The sequence below is a fragment of the Dromiciops gliroides genome, chromosome 6 (genome assembly GCF_019393635.1).
Source record: "Dromiciops gliroides isolate mDroGli1 chromosome 6, mDroGli1.pri, whole genome shotgun sequence".
NCBI lineage: Eukaryota > Metazoa > Chordata > Mammalia > Microbiotheria > Microbiotheriidae > Dromiciops > Dromiciops gliroides.
The window spans coordinates 17,549,958-17,565,839 of record NC_057866.1 but is presented as its reverse complement, the minus strand read 5'-3'; the positions used below and the strand labels follow the sequence as shown (position 1 = coordinate 17,565,839).

General features: G+C 43.6%; 1 protein-coding gene and 1 pseudogene across 3 annotated transcripts in view; one reads left to right on the top strand and one right to left on the bottom strand.

The window, feature by feature from the left end:
• SLC43A3 (solute carrier family 43 member 3) overlaps window positions 1–6,015 on the bottom strand; it is a 30,413-nt gene extending 24,398 nt beyond the window's left edge. The window contains exons 1-4 of one of the 3 annotated variants that reach the window (XM_043971569.1): window positions 5,886–6,015; window positions 4,558–4,633; window positions 4,182–4,369; window positions 2,031–2,160 (exon numbers count right to left, since the gene is read on the bottom strand). In XM_043971569.1, the coding sequence (XP_043827504.1) occupies window positions 2,031–2,160; window positions 4,182–4,365 (314 nt within the window). In that variant the 5' untranslated portion in view covers window positions 4,366–4,369; window positions 4,558–4,633; window positions 5,886–6,015. Of the gene's footprint in view, window positions 1–2,030; window positions 2,161–4,181; window positions 4,370–4,557; window positions 4,634–5,623; window positions 5,643–5,885 lie in introns of those variants that run through there. The other 2 variants (XM_043971570.1, XM_043971571.1) reach the window with 2 other exon arrangements.
• Window positions 6,016–12,322: 6,307 nt separating this feature from the next.
• On the top strand, window positions 12,323–12,946 carry LOC122731845 (annotated as a pseudogene).
• Window positions 12,947–15,882: the final 2,936 nt, after the last annotated feature.

Sequence of the window (15,882 nt, the reverse complement as noted above, 5' to 3'; positions counted from 1 at the left end):
TGGGAATCTGAAGTAGACTGAGAAGGCTAGCCTGTCTCTCCAGAGGGTCCCCAAGTAGTTTATAACCTTGGAAAGCAAAAATACCATGAATGAACAAAAGCGGGGGGGGGGGGGTCCTTTCACACTAAAAACAAAACAAAGCAAAAAACTAACAAGTCTTTGGAGAATCAGTCAGGGTGATTCTAGGTAGTAGGAGTGAGGAAGGAGCCCTGATCTTTGACCCAAGAAATCTAGGCTGGAGGCACATATCTGAAATGTTATGTGACTCTGGGTAGGCTATGGAACTTCTGTGCCTGGGTTCTCAACTAAGCAATCAATATCACCAATTCTTGTGAGGACATCTTAAGCTTTAAGTCACTAGTGAGCTCTTGTTATTACAAAACACATTTCTCACCTCCCTGGTAGAAGACCAGACTCACTATAATAATCCCCATGAGGAAGAAGGCAGACAGTGTTATTCTGGTTATCTTGATGGCAGATGTAGGTACAGCAAAGAAAAGGCAAGGATAGAAGGAGAGAAAGAGAGAGAGACAGAGAGGACAGAGACCAGAGACAGAGAGACAGAGAGACCAGAGAGATAGAAGGCAAGGAAAAAGTCTAGGAAACAGTGTAACAAATCACAGTAGATTAATCAGTGGAATGTATTGTTGTTTGTCCTTCATTCTCAAAGAAGACCAGGGCATCAGAAAAAGTGGAATGTATTATATTATATAAGAAATTACAAATCTGAAGAAATTGGAGAAACTTGAGAGGATTTGTATGGACTGATGGAGAGCATAGAAAGTAAAATCTGAAGGACAATTTAGAGGATGACTCCAGAACTTTGTTCAATGTATAGACATCTGGGACTTCAGAGGACTGTTGGTGAATCCTCTTGGGAAAGCAGTACTATACTATAGGTACAGGTACACTTTGAGAAATGAACACTGGCTGCTTCGTTTTACTTAACTGTATTTGTCACAAGGGAAAGTCCCATTTGGGAGTGGGAACAAAGTCCTTGGGAAGTGACTGTTTTGCTTGGGGAGTTGGTTTGTCTTGGGTTTTGAAGTTTTGCTGTTTTTGTTTTTTGGAGACAGAGACAGAGATGTCATGTATTCTCTATTGTCTGAAAAATTAGGGATGGATTGGGGCATTACAGCAGAAAAAACACTGGATTTAACATCAGGAGAGCCAACTCTGAAACCTGTCATCTAGGAATATTATTGGCTATTAATGGTTAATGGTCTCTAGTTACTGTCTCTGTTGATTGATAGGAACTTGAACCCTCTTAGTTACAGTACTGTTAATAATAACACAAACCTTAGTCTCTCTGTTAACCCTTTTAGGTACTATTAATTAGGACTCAAACCTCAGTTTATCTGTTAACCCCTTTTTGCCTCCTCCATCACTACCACTATATATGGTAGGAGAGCTAGGCAAGAGAGGTCTGAGGAGCAGACAGCTATATAACACTCTCTCCAGTTTGCTAAACTAGAAGCCTTAAGGCCTTATAGAAGTTGAGATCTAGAAAAGGAAAAAGATCTGCATAGAGAGGACAGGACACCTGGAAACCAGATCTTAAGTAAAGAGATATAAAAAACACAGAGACCCTCTGGGTCTGACAAATTTAAGCATGTCTTTAGGAACATGGGCAGAAAGGACCAAATGTGTCCTTAGGTTCACCTTGTGACATGTAAGCCCCCAAAACACACCTCCAAGGAAAAAGGTACCCACCTTTGGGGTTGTCTTAGGAGCCCAGGAAGTCCAAATCAAGATAAGACCTCCCAGGAACCTCCAACAAGGAGATTAAGATAATGAGGAGATAACCTACTTTTTCTCACTATAAATATAACTATTCTTCTTCCCCTATTCAAGACACCTCCCAGGTGCTCTCCCTGTGGTCATCAGTCTTTCAATAAAATTTGGGAAACTGAGTCACTGAGTCTTGTAATTCTTTGGGCTCCCTCACGATCAATTAAACCCGTCCCCCACATCAGTAGTAGCTGCTCTAGTCAATACCCAATTCAGAAGCCAGGGCCCCAGGAACTCACATAGCAATGAGACGTGCCACAGTGGTTCCAAGGCGGTCAAAGATGTAGCCCATGGGGAATGTCATGAAGTTGTTTGAGAAGGAAGCCAGGGTAAAGATGAGGGAGTATTTTGAATCCTGAGCGCTGCATTCTAGAAAAGAAAGAATAGGAATTTTCACACATCACTTAAAGCAGGTGCTACCATGTACAGCTCGGTGACTAAGCAGGATGTCTTACATGCTTCTCCAGAGCACCAAAATGTAGAGGCACCAAAAATATTAATATCCGTCAGCCAGTAAGGGTAAGAATGAGCTTTGCCCTTAGGGAGTAGCAATAATTAGGTTAAGACAGGATTTTATCAGATAGCTATGTCCCATTGACTCCTGTCCATAGCTATCCCAAGCATGCTCTCTCCCTCTCTCACTATACCCCAATATCTAAACAGTCAAAGCCTGTATGATTCTTAGCTACGGCTACCCCTTGGACCCATGCTAAAGTATTACTACATACCCCTCATCTCTAACTCCAATTCCAATTAGAAAAGACCTCGGAGGTTATCTAATTTGATCCACAAGAGAACAGGAATTCTTTCTCCACCATCTCCTCCACCTTCTGCTTGCAGACCTCCAGTGGATTATTGTAGCATTTATATAGCACCTGAAGTTTTGCAAAGTGCTGGGAGGTAGGGTGACAATTAATATTTCTGTATCACTTTAAGGTCTGCAAAGTACTCTGTGATCACCTCAATAAAGCCTCAACAACCATCCTAAGAAATAGGTGCTATTAACCTCATTTTACAGATGGGGAAACTGAGGCCCAGAGAGTGCAAGTGACTTGCCCCAGGTCCCACAGGCAACAGTAGAGGCAGGATTCAAATCCAGGTTCTCTGACCCCATTTAGCACTCTTCCTTCTCAAACAACTTCATGACATTCCCCATGGGTTGCCATCTCCTTTGGAAAAGCTCACTGTCTTCTGAGTCAACTTATCTCACTTTGGTGTGGTTTTTTAAAAAAGTTTGTCCTTGAGGGTGGGAGAGAATTTGGAACTCATAATTGGAAAACAAGCAAACAAAAAACACCCAAACAGCAAACAGAAGGTTAAAAATTGTTTTCACATGTAATTGAAACAAAAAATATTTTTAAAATGTTAAAAAAGATCCAAGGCAATTCCAAAGGACCTATGATGAAAAATGCTATCTACTTGCAAAGAAATAACTGACTGATTCTAAGTGTAGATGGACATATACTGTTTTAATTTTTACTTTATTTTTCTTGGGTTTTTTTTTTTTTTTTTATCTATGTCTTCTTTCACAACACGACTAATATGGAAATATGTTCTACTTGACTGCTTATGTATAACCATTATCAATTTGCTAGCCTTCTCAATGAAGGGGGAGAGAAGGGAAGGTGGGAGAGAATTCAGAACTCAAAATTGCAAAAATTGTTTTTACATGTAATTGGAAAAAAAATAAAATATTAAAATTCAAGAAAAGTTTGTCCTTGCATTTCGGTTAAAAAAAAAAGTTTCCCTCTGCACCCATTGCCACCTACAGGGTCCAATCCCCCAACAAAAATGGAGAGCTTCCCAGAACTGGACCCCTAGTATCCCCTTAAAACTTGACTGGAAAGAGGTTCTGGAAATAAGGAGTTTTAGCATTATCAGTTCCTGTTTCATTTGTACTTCATTTCCTGAAACTACCTTAAGAGCTTCTCATGAGTAATGAAAGGGAAGTGTCCTTTTCCCCAGGCAACAAAGCCAAGGCTCACTTCAGAGAGGTCAAGTGATTTGTTCCAAATCACAAACTACAGTCAAGAGTCAAGCTAAATCCACATCATGTTTTTAAGGAAGTCTCCACCAAAGTTGCCATTTGAATTCATTAACAAGCATTTACTAATTATATTATCTGGGCTAGGCCCTGTATATACAAACACAAAACATTCCCAGATCTCACAGGGAATTCTACTCTGTCATAACTCTTTTCTGTCTTGGGGGAATTGTGGACCTATCAAATTGGAGAACTCAACACTCCTTCCCACTGTCTACACTACTCATCTAAGGTTCCAATACCCCTGCACCGAGATCTTCCACCCACCCACCCAATCTGAGGCATTTCCACTGATCTATATGACTTTCACACACACACACACACACACCCCAGAGGCTGATCCTACCTATATGACCTGTGGCATTGCTTGTCCCATTAACCGGATGCTCACACAGATCCTCGAAGTAGTGATCACTTTTGAGAATGAACACCAGCGAGGTCCAGCCAAAAATCAGCCCGGAGAAGGCGATACATTCCAGTATCCCCGTCAGCAGGGTGGCGACTCGAAGGGAGAGCTGAGATCGGGACATGAAGCTGGAAACGGGACACCACTGGATTAGTCACAGCCCAACACCCAATGTCCTTCCTCAACAGGGGCTTTCTCTTTGCTAACTGATTTCTGGCGTTGCCTCCAAATTCCCAACAGAGGAAATGTCTCTGTTTCTGCTCCTTTCTCAAAGGAGGACCTCCTCATCGGAGCTTTCTTAGCTCTGGGCACCAACCTGACTTAAGGACAGGATCTTTAGATCTCCAGAGCTCATCTAGTCTCCGAAAGGCAAGGATCAGAGCTGATTTAACCTGACGAAAAACAGAGAATTAGAGGAAGGAGAGTAAGAGCAAACCCGAGTGAGCAGTGAACAAATAAATCAAGTAAACCAATAATTGATTTTTTTTTAACCGGGCACAAGTTCCCACTCAGCAGCGAATGGAACCAGCTATTGTTAGCTAGAAACAACTGTGGGGAAGTATTGGTAGCATGATTCTCTCTGCTTCCTTACCTCTCGTTTCCTTTGACCATCCTACTGAACCCAGTCACTTCTCTCAGCTCTACATTTAACTCCCACACCAGAGGGTCTTAATTTTGGGGTGCCATGGATTCTTTTGGCAATCTGGTAGAGCCCACGGAACCTTTCTCACAACAACATTTTAAATGCAAAAAAATGCATAGGATTTTAAGAAACCAATTATATTGAAATACTGTTGTTAACATATTTTTAAAACAAATTCAGGGACCTCAGGTTAAGAACCCTTGGTCTATACTGTCCATTACCCAGGGTACCAGCTCACTGGGTAATGCTTTGTCCAAGATGCATCCATTACCTAGCCCTTCTTCCAGAAATCTCATTTAAAAACAAAGTGCCTCTGTCATTTTCTTCACATTCACACACATTCCCTTAGAGTAGCAGAGAGAAGACCCAGAGAAACTGGGATTTTTCCAACCACAAAGAAAAATAACTTCTCTGAGCTATAATTTCCTCTTCTGTACAATAAGAGGATCAGATTACATGACTTTTTAATCTCGATATGCCATATCCCTTCCCAGCTCTGTCAGACTGGATTCTCAGGCTCCCTTCTCAGCGCAGACACTTGTGTTCTAGGGTTCCTCCTGTTGTAATATTGCCATAAAGCCCCCTTTGTCTCTCACATTTTAATTTTTAACATCTAGCCCACTTTTCCAAAAAATCTGTCTTCCCTTTCCTCTTCTAACCGAAAAACAAACAAACAAACCAACAAAAAAAACTCGCTTAATCCTGGAGATACGACTGAGAGAACTTCCAGCCAACATACCTCTCTCTCCGAAGAACTGAAGGCTATGTTTTCCTCCCCCACCCTTTCTCCCGAGTTCTTTTCAGATTCCCGCCTTTGCTTCCCAAACTCTCTAGCTCCTCCTTTTTTTGCAAATGTGGTTAGCTCACGGCCTGGAAGAGACCCACCCCAACAAGGGGCTCAGCACATCTGTCTCCCTGGCCCCAGTACGAAAAGAGAACTCTTATCCACAAGTACCCAGCACATATGCGCGTGCACGCGCACACACACAGCATACACATACTCTGCCTATTCAAATATGCAGCACGTCCCTTTCCAAGTCCAGATACTCAGCCCGGGACTTTGTCTTCATTCCCTCCTCTTCCAATAGCTCTTTCACAGCTTCACCATCACCAACTGACAATCACTTTACTGCCAACACCTTTGCGTAAAGGAACTTCTGCCCTGACGCCTGCTCCCCAGGCCCCATTTCCTAATTGGCAACTGTTAATTTCAGAAAAGCCTTAGTCTTACTTCACTTCCAGGTCTCTGGCCATTTTCTCATAAGCCTCACCAAACACCTTCCACATTCTGACCTTTTTTTCCCCTTCCACCTCCATTTCTGAAACAATGAATCATAATCTAATTCTTTCTGCTATAGTTCTTGGATTATGGGCAGCCAGGTGGCACAGTGGATAGAGATCTGGTACTGGAGTCAGGAAGACTCAACAAATTCTTGGATGGTGTTTGTCAATCTGCTTCTCTGTGGCCCCATTTAACACCACTGTAACTCTCCAGGCTGAAGTGCCCCTCCAAAGCTCTAAGTAGATAGCCTCCCCTCCTTGATTGTAGACTCTTTGAAGGCAGAGACTGGCTTTGTTTGTTTGTTTTTGGTTTTGTTCCTAACCCCAGAAATTAGCACAATGTTTGGCCCAGAATAGGTGCATAATAATCGCCTTTTCTTTGTATTTAAAAGCTTGCTTTCATTCATTATTCAGAGCTCTCTTTCCCTAGCATACTGGCCTCAGAGAGGTGAGTTTCTGTCCTCTGTCTCATCTTGCCCAGACCCAGATCTTCACATCACTTCCCAGCTATCTGCCCACCCAGGCTTCCTGGACATCATCCTCCTCCTCTCTCTCCCATCTTAACCCTAATTCTGCGCCCCCCCCCCCCACCTCCCCAAGCCTGGCTCTAATTGGTGACCTTTACTACACATTCTCCCTCCCCTGCAACCTCCCAGGCCTCCACACTCCTTCAATCTTCATGTCATTTTACTTTCTGCATCCTATCAAACCTTTCCAGCACCCATTAGAATGTAGATTCAGGGGCAGCTAGGTGTCGAAATGGATAAAGCACCGGCCCTGGATTCAGGAGGACCTGAGTTCAAATCCGGCCTCAGACACTTGACACTTACTAGCTGTGTGACCCTGGGCAAGTCACTTAACCCCGATTGCCCTGCCCAAAAAAAAAAAAAGAATGTAGATTCATTGAAGGAGGGGACTGTCTTTCTAAATTATTTTCTCTCTCTCTCTCTCTCTCTCTCTCTCTTTTTTTTTTTTTGCGGGGCAATGGGGGTTAAGTGACTTGCCCGGGGTCACACAGCTAGTAAGTGACAAGTGTCTGAGGCCGGATTTGAACTCAGGTCCTCTTGAATCCAGGGCCGGTGCTTTATCCACTGTGCCACCTAATTACCCCCAATTATTTTTTTTTCTAAATTATATATGTGTCCCCAGCTCTTAGCCCGGAATCTGCCACATACCTAGCACTTAAGGAAGGAAGGAAACTAGCATTTCTAAAGAGCCCTCTGTGGACCAGGAACTGCGCTAAGTGCTTTACAAATATTGTTTTTTTATTTGATGAGACAAGCCTGGGAGATAAGCAGTATTATTATCCCCATTTTACAGTTGAGCAAACTGAGGAAAATAGTGAAGTGACTTGCCCAAGGTCACATCGCTAGTAAGTGTCCCAGGCTTCCTTTTTTTTTTGTTGAGGCAATTGGGGTTAAGTGACTTGCTCAGGGACATACAGCTAGTAAGTGTCAAGTGTCTGAGGTCGGATTTGAACTCAGGTCCTCCTGAATCCAGGGCTGGTGCTTTATCCACTGCGCCACCTAGCTGTCCCGCCCCCCAGGCTTCTTTTGAACTCAGGTCTTCCTGCCTCCGAGCACATTGCTCTATTCACTGTGCCACCTAGCTGCTTCTAGGCAGACAAATGCTTTTTCTGTCCATCCATGCATCAATTCATCTACCCATCTAATTTACCTATTCATCTAATCTATCTATCTCCCTCACTTCTCAGTGACCTATCAATCTAGGTCATGATGCTAATCTAGCTGTCAATCAAAAACCAAGGTGAACTAATTGAATGCCAAAGTGGATCAAGCCAAATATATCATTTTACTTAAACAAAGTTTTCTACATTACCCTTATTATTTTTATATGTCATGGGGTGCAGAGCACCCCAGAATTTCTCTGGGGCACGCTGAGGAATCTTCTCCTTGAGAAACTAAACCAGAGGACAGATAAGGAGATAAGCTGAACCAAATCGGACTGAGCTACCTTGGGATTCCTACCCTTCATTCTGGTCTCCCTTACCCTGGGGAGATGAGTTTGGGTGTGGCTTCGGCCTTTGTGTCCAGAAGAGAGATCTGTAGTCACCCCTTACCCAATTCCTCCAGTCACTACCCGTGGGGATGGTCCTCCACTCCTCACCCAATTCCCCCAGCTACCACTAGTGGGGGATGGTCCTCCCTCACTAAAGGAACTTTTCACAGGCAGATGGTCCACCCCCATCAGTCCTCTATGAAAGTACCTTCCATTCTCCTGTTCGAGGAGATTTGGTACCTCTGAGCCATGTGCTTTGTGCCTATCTCCCCATGAGAAATCTAAGGATTTCTTTCATAGTTTCCCTCCCCCCACGCTTCCCTTCCCTTGCTCCTAAATAAACTACCACCTTATTCTAACTACTTTTTGTGTGCAAGAGAGTGTAATTCTTTAAAGAGGAATTCCTAAGAACCCCAACCCCTAACCCAACCCGTACCCCATTTCCCCCCACTACATATATTACCCTCATAGGGTATTTTAAAGGATCAAATGAAATAATACATTTAAAGCACCACCTATTATTATTGTTACACTCTCTACTATCAATTAAGGTTATTTATGCCTTTGTAAAGCAGACTTCATCAAAGTAAGGCTTCCTCGTGTGTTCTATTAAGGTGAGAGCTGGGTTTGAACATTACTAGCTAGGTGACCTTGGGAGAGTACCTTAATCTCTCTAAATTCAGTTTCTTTATCTGCAAACTGAATGTCCTATAGACATTTTAAACTCAACATGTCCAAAGTAGAACTCATTTAATTTAGTTCCCAAACCCCCTTCTCTTCTGAACTTCCCTATTACTGTCAAGAACATCGTTATCCATTCAGTCCAGGTTCTGGATTTAGGTGTCTTCCTAGACTCCTCACTATCTCTTGCCTGCCATATCCGATCAATTACCAAACCCTGTCAATTCCACCTTCATAACATCTCTTGCATATACCTTCTTTGCTCCTCTGACCTGACTCTCCACTGGTGCAGGCCCTCTGAGTCGGCCTGCCTCAAGTCTCTCCCCATTTCAGTCCATCCTCCTTCAACTGTCATACTGCTCTTCCTAGAATAAGTCTGACCTCATCAGGTAATTAGGGTTAAGTGACTTGCCCAGGGTCACACAGCTAGTAAGTGTCAAGTATCTGAGACCAGATTTGAACTCAGGTCCCCCTGAATCCAGGGCCGGTGCTTTATCCACTATACCACCTAGCTGCCCCTCTCTATCACCTCCTGAATCAAATATAAAAGCCCCTATTTGATATCTGTGAGGGAAAAATCCATCCTCTTCTCAATAATTCTCAGGAACTCAGCAGTGAGGTGACAAAGGTTTTATTTTCTTCTCATGAGAAGGAAGCACCCTAGTGTGCAGCTAGTGGGTGCCCCGAAAGGGGGCTCCCAGGCCCTGTTTTATACCCTAGTCCATAACTCGAATGGACCTTCCCCTTTTTCATCACTGGTCAGGGTTACAATCTACACGCAAAAACTAGCTAATCAGAACGCAGCTTATACTTCCTTATATGGACAGAACTCTGGAGAGGACCTAATTGAGACCAGGGCTCCTTGAACCATGTGACCTTGCTAACCTGAGGGGGAGGAGGGGATCTGAGACCTTTGTCCTACAAACAGGTCAGGGGAGTATGACTGACTGTTATATCCACATTGAGAGGAGACAACTACCCATTTCTCACAATATCCAAAGACCTTCAGAACCTGCCCCCTTCCCCACCTTTCCAGTCTTCTTACATTCCCACCTACACAGTCTATTCTCCAGTGACACTGGCCTCCTTCTTGTTCCTTGAACAAGACACTCCATCTCCCAATTCTGGGCATTTTCCCTGACTATTCCCCATGTCTGGGATGTTCTCCATTGTAATTTCTGCATCCTAGTGTCATGGGAGGATTATGGACCCCGGTTACCCCAACAGTTCTCTGGGGAGTTCAAGGAACTTTTTGCTTGAAACCTCAGGGGTTTTCCCTTGAAATCAAGTAGGCCTCTCCTTGAACTCAATCAAGGACACACACACACACCCAACGGAGATAAGTGGCACCAGATCGAACTGAGCATGCTCCAGGACCACCACCCTACATTCCAGTCCTTCTAAGCACCTGGATGAGGTAATCCAGGAGAAGACCACCTGGAATCGCCCATCAGCAGACTGCTTAGACCCATCAGGACAAAGTTGACACCCACCACCAGATCTCTCACCAGGGATTCCTCCTACCACCAGCCCCTCACCCAATAAGAGACTCTTACCCACCCCATCTAAACCCCATAAAATGGCGCTCCTCAAGCTAGTCAGGGAGGAAAGAGTTTTGTTCAGGCAAAACCTTCCTCCCAGCCGGTTTCTCTTGTACCCCAATAAACCTGTTCTTTTATTCCTAATTAGGTCTTGTGCGAGAGTGTAATTCTTTACAGAGGAATCCTAAGGCCCCACGTGCTTTCTCCTATCGGTTTCTCCCCCATATCACTAGTTTACCTGGCTTCCTTCAAATCTCAACAGAAATCCCGCTCTCCTAACATCGTTGTCTGCATTGTTGTTTCCCCACATTAGAATGTGAGCTCCCATGGGGCAGCTAGGTGGCGCAGTGGATAGAGCACCGGCCCTGGAGTCAGGAGTACCTGAGTTCAAATCCGGCCTCAGACACTTAACACTTACTAGCTGTGTGACCCTGGGCAAGTCACTTAACCCCAATTGCCTCACTAAAAAAAAAAAAAAAAAGAATGTGAGCTCCTTAACGGTAGGAATTCTTTCTGCCTTTTTTTTTTCTATCCCCAGGGCTTATTAGAGTATCTGGTTTGTAGTAAGCACAACATAATTTTGGGTTGACTTAGAGACGTAGGGCTTCCTATCAAGGAATTAAGGAATTCTTAAAGTTTAAACTGGCCAGGAGGGACACACCTACGAAGTTAGGGGAAGACTGAATTCTATAGCAGGGTGCGGCTACTGGCTGCCTGAGCTAGGAGACTGAGATAATTCCAGAGGTCAGGACTATCATTCCAAAAGAAAAATCCCCCTGATTCTCAGGAATCTTTCCCCACCCCACCCCACCCCCAAAGGGAACTTTCCATTGTCAGGTAGTCACCTCATCTATCCTCTATAAAAGCTTTGGTCTGCCTTCCATTCTCGGAGGAGAATGGCTTGTTGTTTTTGTTTTGTTTTTTTCTGGTGAGGCAATTGGGGTTAAGTGACTTGCCCAGGGTCACACAGCTAGTAAGTATCAAGTGTCTGAGGCCGGATTTGAACTCAGGTCCTTCTGAATCCAGGGCCAGTGCCCTATCCACTGCACCACCTAGCTGCCCCGGAGGAGAATGTTTCTAAGCCATCTCTTTCCCTCTCAGTCACTTTCTCTAGCACCCCAAGAAAAGACCATTTTAGTCCAATTGGATTGTGTGTGAGTTATAATTCTTTACAGAGGAATACCTAAGGACCGCCCCACACACACACCTATTTCCCCCATGACAATTACTAACTTCCCTCACATCCAGGTTTGCTGCGTAGATCAAAATTCAGAAAATTATTCAAGGTATTTTGCAAACCATAAAGTACTGTTTATATGCTGACTGTTACAGACAGTAAGGGATCCAAGGGAGAGAAAAAGGCAGCACATGACAGGCAAGTTGAACCACCTTGACCATCATCTCCTCAGACCCTGATGGAGGCAGCCCAGGACCTTGGGGTGGGGGAGTGTCCTGGGAGTGGTAGCTATCTCTAGACCAGCCCAGCCCTCTTTTCCTCCATCCAGGGAAGCAACTCCTGTGGAGAAGGGGCCAGGCACCCATACCAATTGCCCTAATCACCATTTATGCAAGGCAGGCAAGCCAGCCTAGCTTGAAACAGCAAGGCACCCTGAAGAAGAGTTCAGAGGCAGCATGTACCAGGTGAGTCAAGCCATCACCACCACCTTGCCCATCTTGCCCTCAGCCCAGGACCCTGAGTCCAATAACGATACTTCCAGCCAGTGCCCTCAACCATCATCCTAAGAAGCAACCCCTATGGAGACAAAGGCTGGCAACTTCTTTAAGTGCTACAGCCACAGCTACTGACAGTGCAGAAAAGAAAGTTCTTTCCACCAAAATCATTGGCACTGTCACATGATTCAACATCAGAAACTGATAGGATTTACCAGTGGAAGGTCTTATAGAATCCAAGTGATATGATGCAAGTAGACCAGATCCTGATCCTAGAGCTGTAGAATAAGTTCATATTAAAAGGTCTACTCACCAGTGTTGTCACTACCAACCTAAAAGGCTTGGCAGCCCTTCTGAATGAAATGTATGTTTTAAAGTGAAGACCACTGAACCCTGGTGGTACTACAGTATGAGACCCAGCAGTGGCATGTAGATGTGTGAACATCAATTAATGTATCAGTGATGTTATGGGTTTTCACTTATGATCCTAATGAGAAAAATAAATATGAGAGGGTTTTTTCTTTCCTTTCAGGCTGGTGGTGGTATGATTGAATTTGTTTGCTCCAGCGGATACCTCAAATATGAAAGCAGTATGGAGACAGGCAAAACTGGACTATCTTATGGATTCAAAACTTAGATGTGTCTTTGAATTGCTGACAGGGAATAACAAAGCACATAGTGTAGAAATAAATACAACCATATCCACAATGACAACAAGGACAGTCATTTGTTAGGTCTAGATCTCTAGTTCAACTTTGGATGATACTGAAGCTAAGAAAGTAATGGAAAACTATAAAAGGCTACCAACAAGTAGTCATTCTGAGGTTACCGGGGAACACAAACAATCTAAGGAATACACTGGGCTGTAGATAAGGAAAGTACTGGAAGGCACTGGGTTCTGCTGCAGCCATTATTGTGAAGGAGGAAGTGCTTAGCATCCCACCTTCTTGTTCTGATCATCTTTGTAAGGGAAATCTAATAGAACTGTAACGATTGGAATGACGACACCTGCTGGAGACTTACTGTAGAAGAGTTCCACCCATGAAGCGAAGGTCTTTGAGGGCAAGACCAGGAGTCTTTTCTTTGGCGTCAGGAAGTGACGTGGGCTAGTGGGAGGAGGAAGGAAGAGACTGGCGCTCAGTCTCGGGCTCTTTCCTTTGGACTCTGGTGGAGAGTGGAGCTAGAAATGTGCTCTCCCTTTAATAGATAGGAATCTAGGCCTTTCTCTCTTTACCAAATTCTTATTCTCCTTAATAAATGTTTAAAAGTCTAACTCTTGCTAAAGCTTATAATTTATTGGCGACCACTCATTAGATATTTTAGACAGACTAGCTAGAATTTTAGCCCTTAACAGAAGTCACAGGAAAAAGCTGGCCAGTGGACTGATGGATCTGTCATAACATGGGATTTCAATTTATAATAATGTTTAAAAAGAAATTCACATATGACATCTCACAGACCTTGCCTTGAAATCACCCCGTGAACAAATATTACAACATAATGTCCTAGGGAGTTTAAAAGTGGGCAATGAGCAATCAGGGCAGAAAGCAGAAGGCAAAAGAATGATCTTCTCTAAATGACCAGAAAAAGCATGGCTAATGCTCCATGATAAGTTGTCAATATCATTAAAAAAACATTGTAGATCTTGGCGCATGTTGCTGGATTACCTCTTTGAAGACGGGCCCTGCTCCCTCAGACAGTGGCAGCCAGAGATAAGCAAGAAGGGGCAGGGATCTTTAAACCTAGCAATCAAACAAGCTCGTTGTTCAGAGTTTCTATGTCTTCAGTTCTGTGCAAGTTACTCATTTTGTTGTTGTTGTTGTTGCAAGTGGGGGGAGGGGGGCACTTAAGTGACTCCAGCCAGAAACTGAAAAGACAAGGGGCAACACTGAATGCACTGATAAGAGGCATCTATTGGCTGGTGTTGCCCAACATTTTGAAAGAAAGGTCAATGCCTTATTCTCTTAAAGGGACCATGCTAAAATGCTATTGGTTTGTTTAGTTGGATGAAATTGCTGTTCAGAAATGTTTTAAACCTATTTGGTTTATTTAATCCACTTCCTCTGGTTTCCTTGTTGTTACAAGGTTATGACTGAGGCTGGGGTAAAGAAGGCACCTCACGAAGGCTCTTGGGTTGATCAGTCACTGCTGGTGGAGAGCTGTGGGAACCTTCTGTTTCCTGGTCTTTGGAGAACACTGTGTAAATGTGGACTTTTGATGTATTTGAACATTGAAAACCAGTCAGGAAATGGTTTTTCAGTGTAAACAAATAATATCTATCTTGGGGAAGGGAGGGAAATAATACCAGTAGTAACAGTCACCTCAGTTTACCCTGCTGAGGGAAAAGGGAACCACAGTGGAAATAACCTTTTTTAAAAGGTCATTTTCATATTATTTTAACTCATCCATTTCACCTTCAACCTTCTCCCACTGTGCCTTGTCTCAACTCCTCCTGATTTTGCCCTTACTTGGATAGAAATAAGAGAAGCTGGTCCAACAGAATGCCTGGGATTAACTAGGGGAAATGGCCCTGGAACCAACTGGGAGGTGGTAGCTTAAATACTTTAACCACATAATGAGAAGATGGGACTCATTGGAAAAGACTCTGAGGCTAGGAAAGATTGAAGGCAGAAGGAAAAGGAGATGGCAGAAGAAGAGATGGATAGATAGTGTCATGGAATCAATGAACAGAAGCTTGGACAAACTTTAAGAGATAGTGGAGGAGAGAAGAGACTGCTGAGCTGTGGTCCATGGGGTATGAAGAGTGACTGAATGATCCAACAATTGATTATCCCACTCCCTACAGATGCTGTCCCAATGCTCTTCTTTCCAGCAGGCCTCCCACTCCATTCCCACACTTTCTCTCTCACCTAAGATCCTTACCTCAAACATTACTGTGAACAGAGTTCAGTTCATGTACAGTTTGGGATTTGTTGAAGTTGAGTAACCTCTTCTTCCCTTCTCTACATCTCAAAAGCCTTTGCCACAGCTGACCCCTCTGTACATACACTTGTTCCCATCTTCTCAAGTCTTTACTAGCAGAAAATAATTTACTACCCCCTCATAATCTCACCCTATCTCTGTTTCTATGTATGTTTGTCTGTCTGATTGACTCTCTCTCTCTCTCTCTCTCTCTCTCTCTCTCTCACACACACACACACACACACACACACACACACACACACACACACACATACACACACCCCTCTCTATCTACTGTCTCCTTATTTGATGCTTACCAATATGTCTAAACCTACCCTATCCTGAAAAAAAATACTTACTAGACTTTACCATTACTTCAACCTATCATCCTATGTCTCTCCTCCACATATAGCCATATACAGAGAAAGCCACATACAGAGTTCCTGGCCTATAGTAGGCACTTAATCAATGTATCTTGACTTGATTCTCCTTTCACTCACTTCTCACCCCTTTGCAAGTTGGCTTCAGCACTCAGTTGCAACTACTCTCTTCAAAGTTACCAATGAGTCAAGTGGCCAAATCTGTTGTCTTTTCTCAGTTCTCATGCTTCCCAATCTTTGCAGCATTTGGCAAGGTTGTCCACATTCTCCTTCTGGATACTCACTATTCTGTAGGGTTTTGCTATATTGCTCTCTCAGTTCTCATACCAGTGTGACAATTTTTCAGTGTCCTTTGCTGGCTCATCATACACATCACACTTCAAACACTGGTACAGAGGCAGAGCCAAGATGGCAGAAGAAAGACAGTGACTCACCTGAGCTCTTTCCAAAACCCTTCCAAATACCTTTAAATAATGCCATAAGACAATTCTTAGAGCATCAGG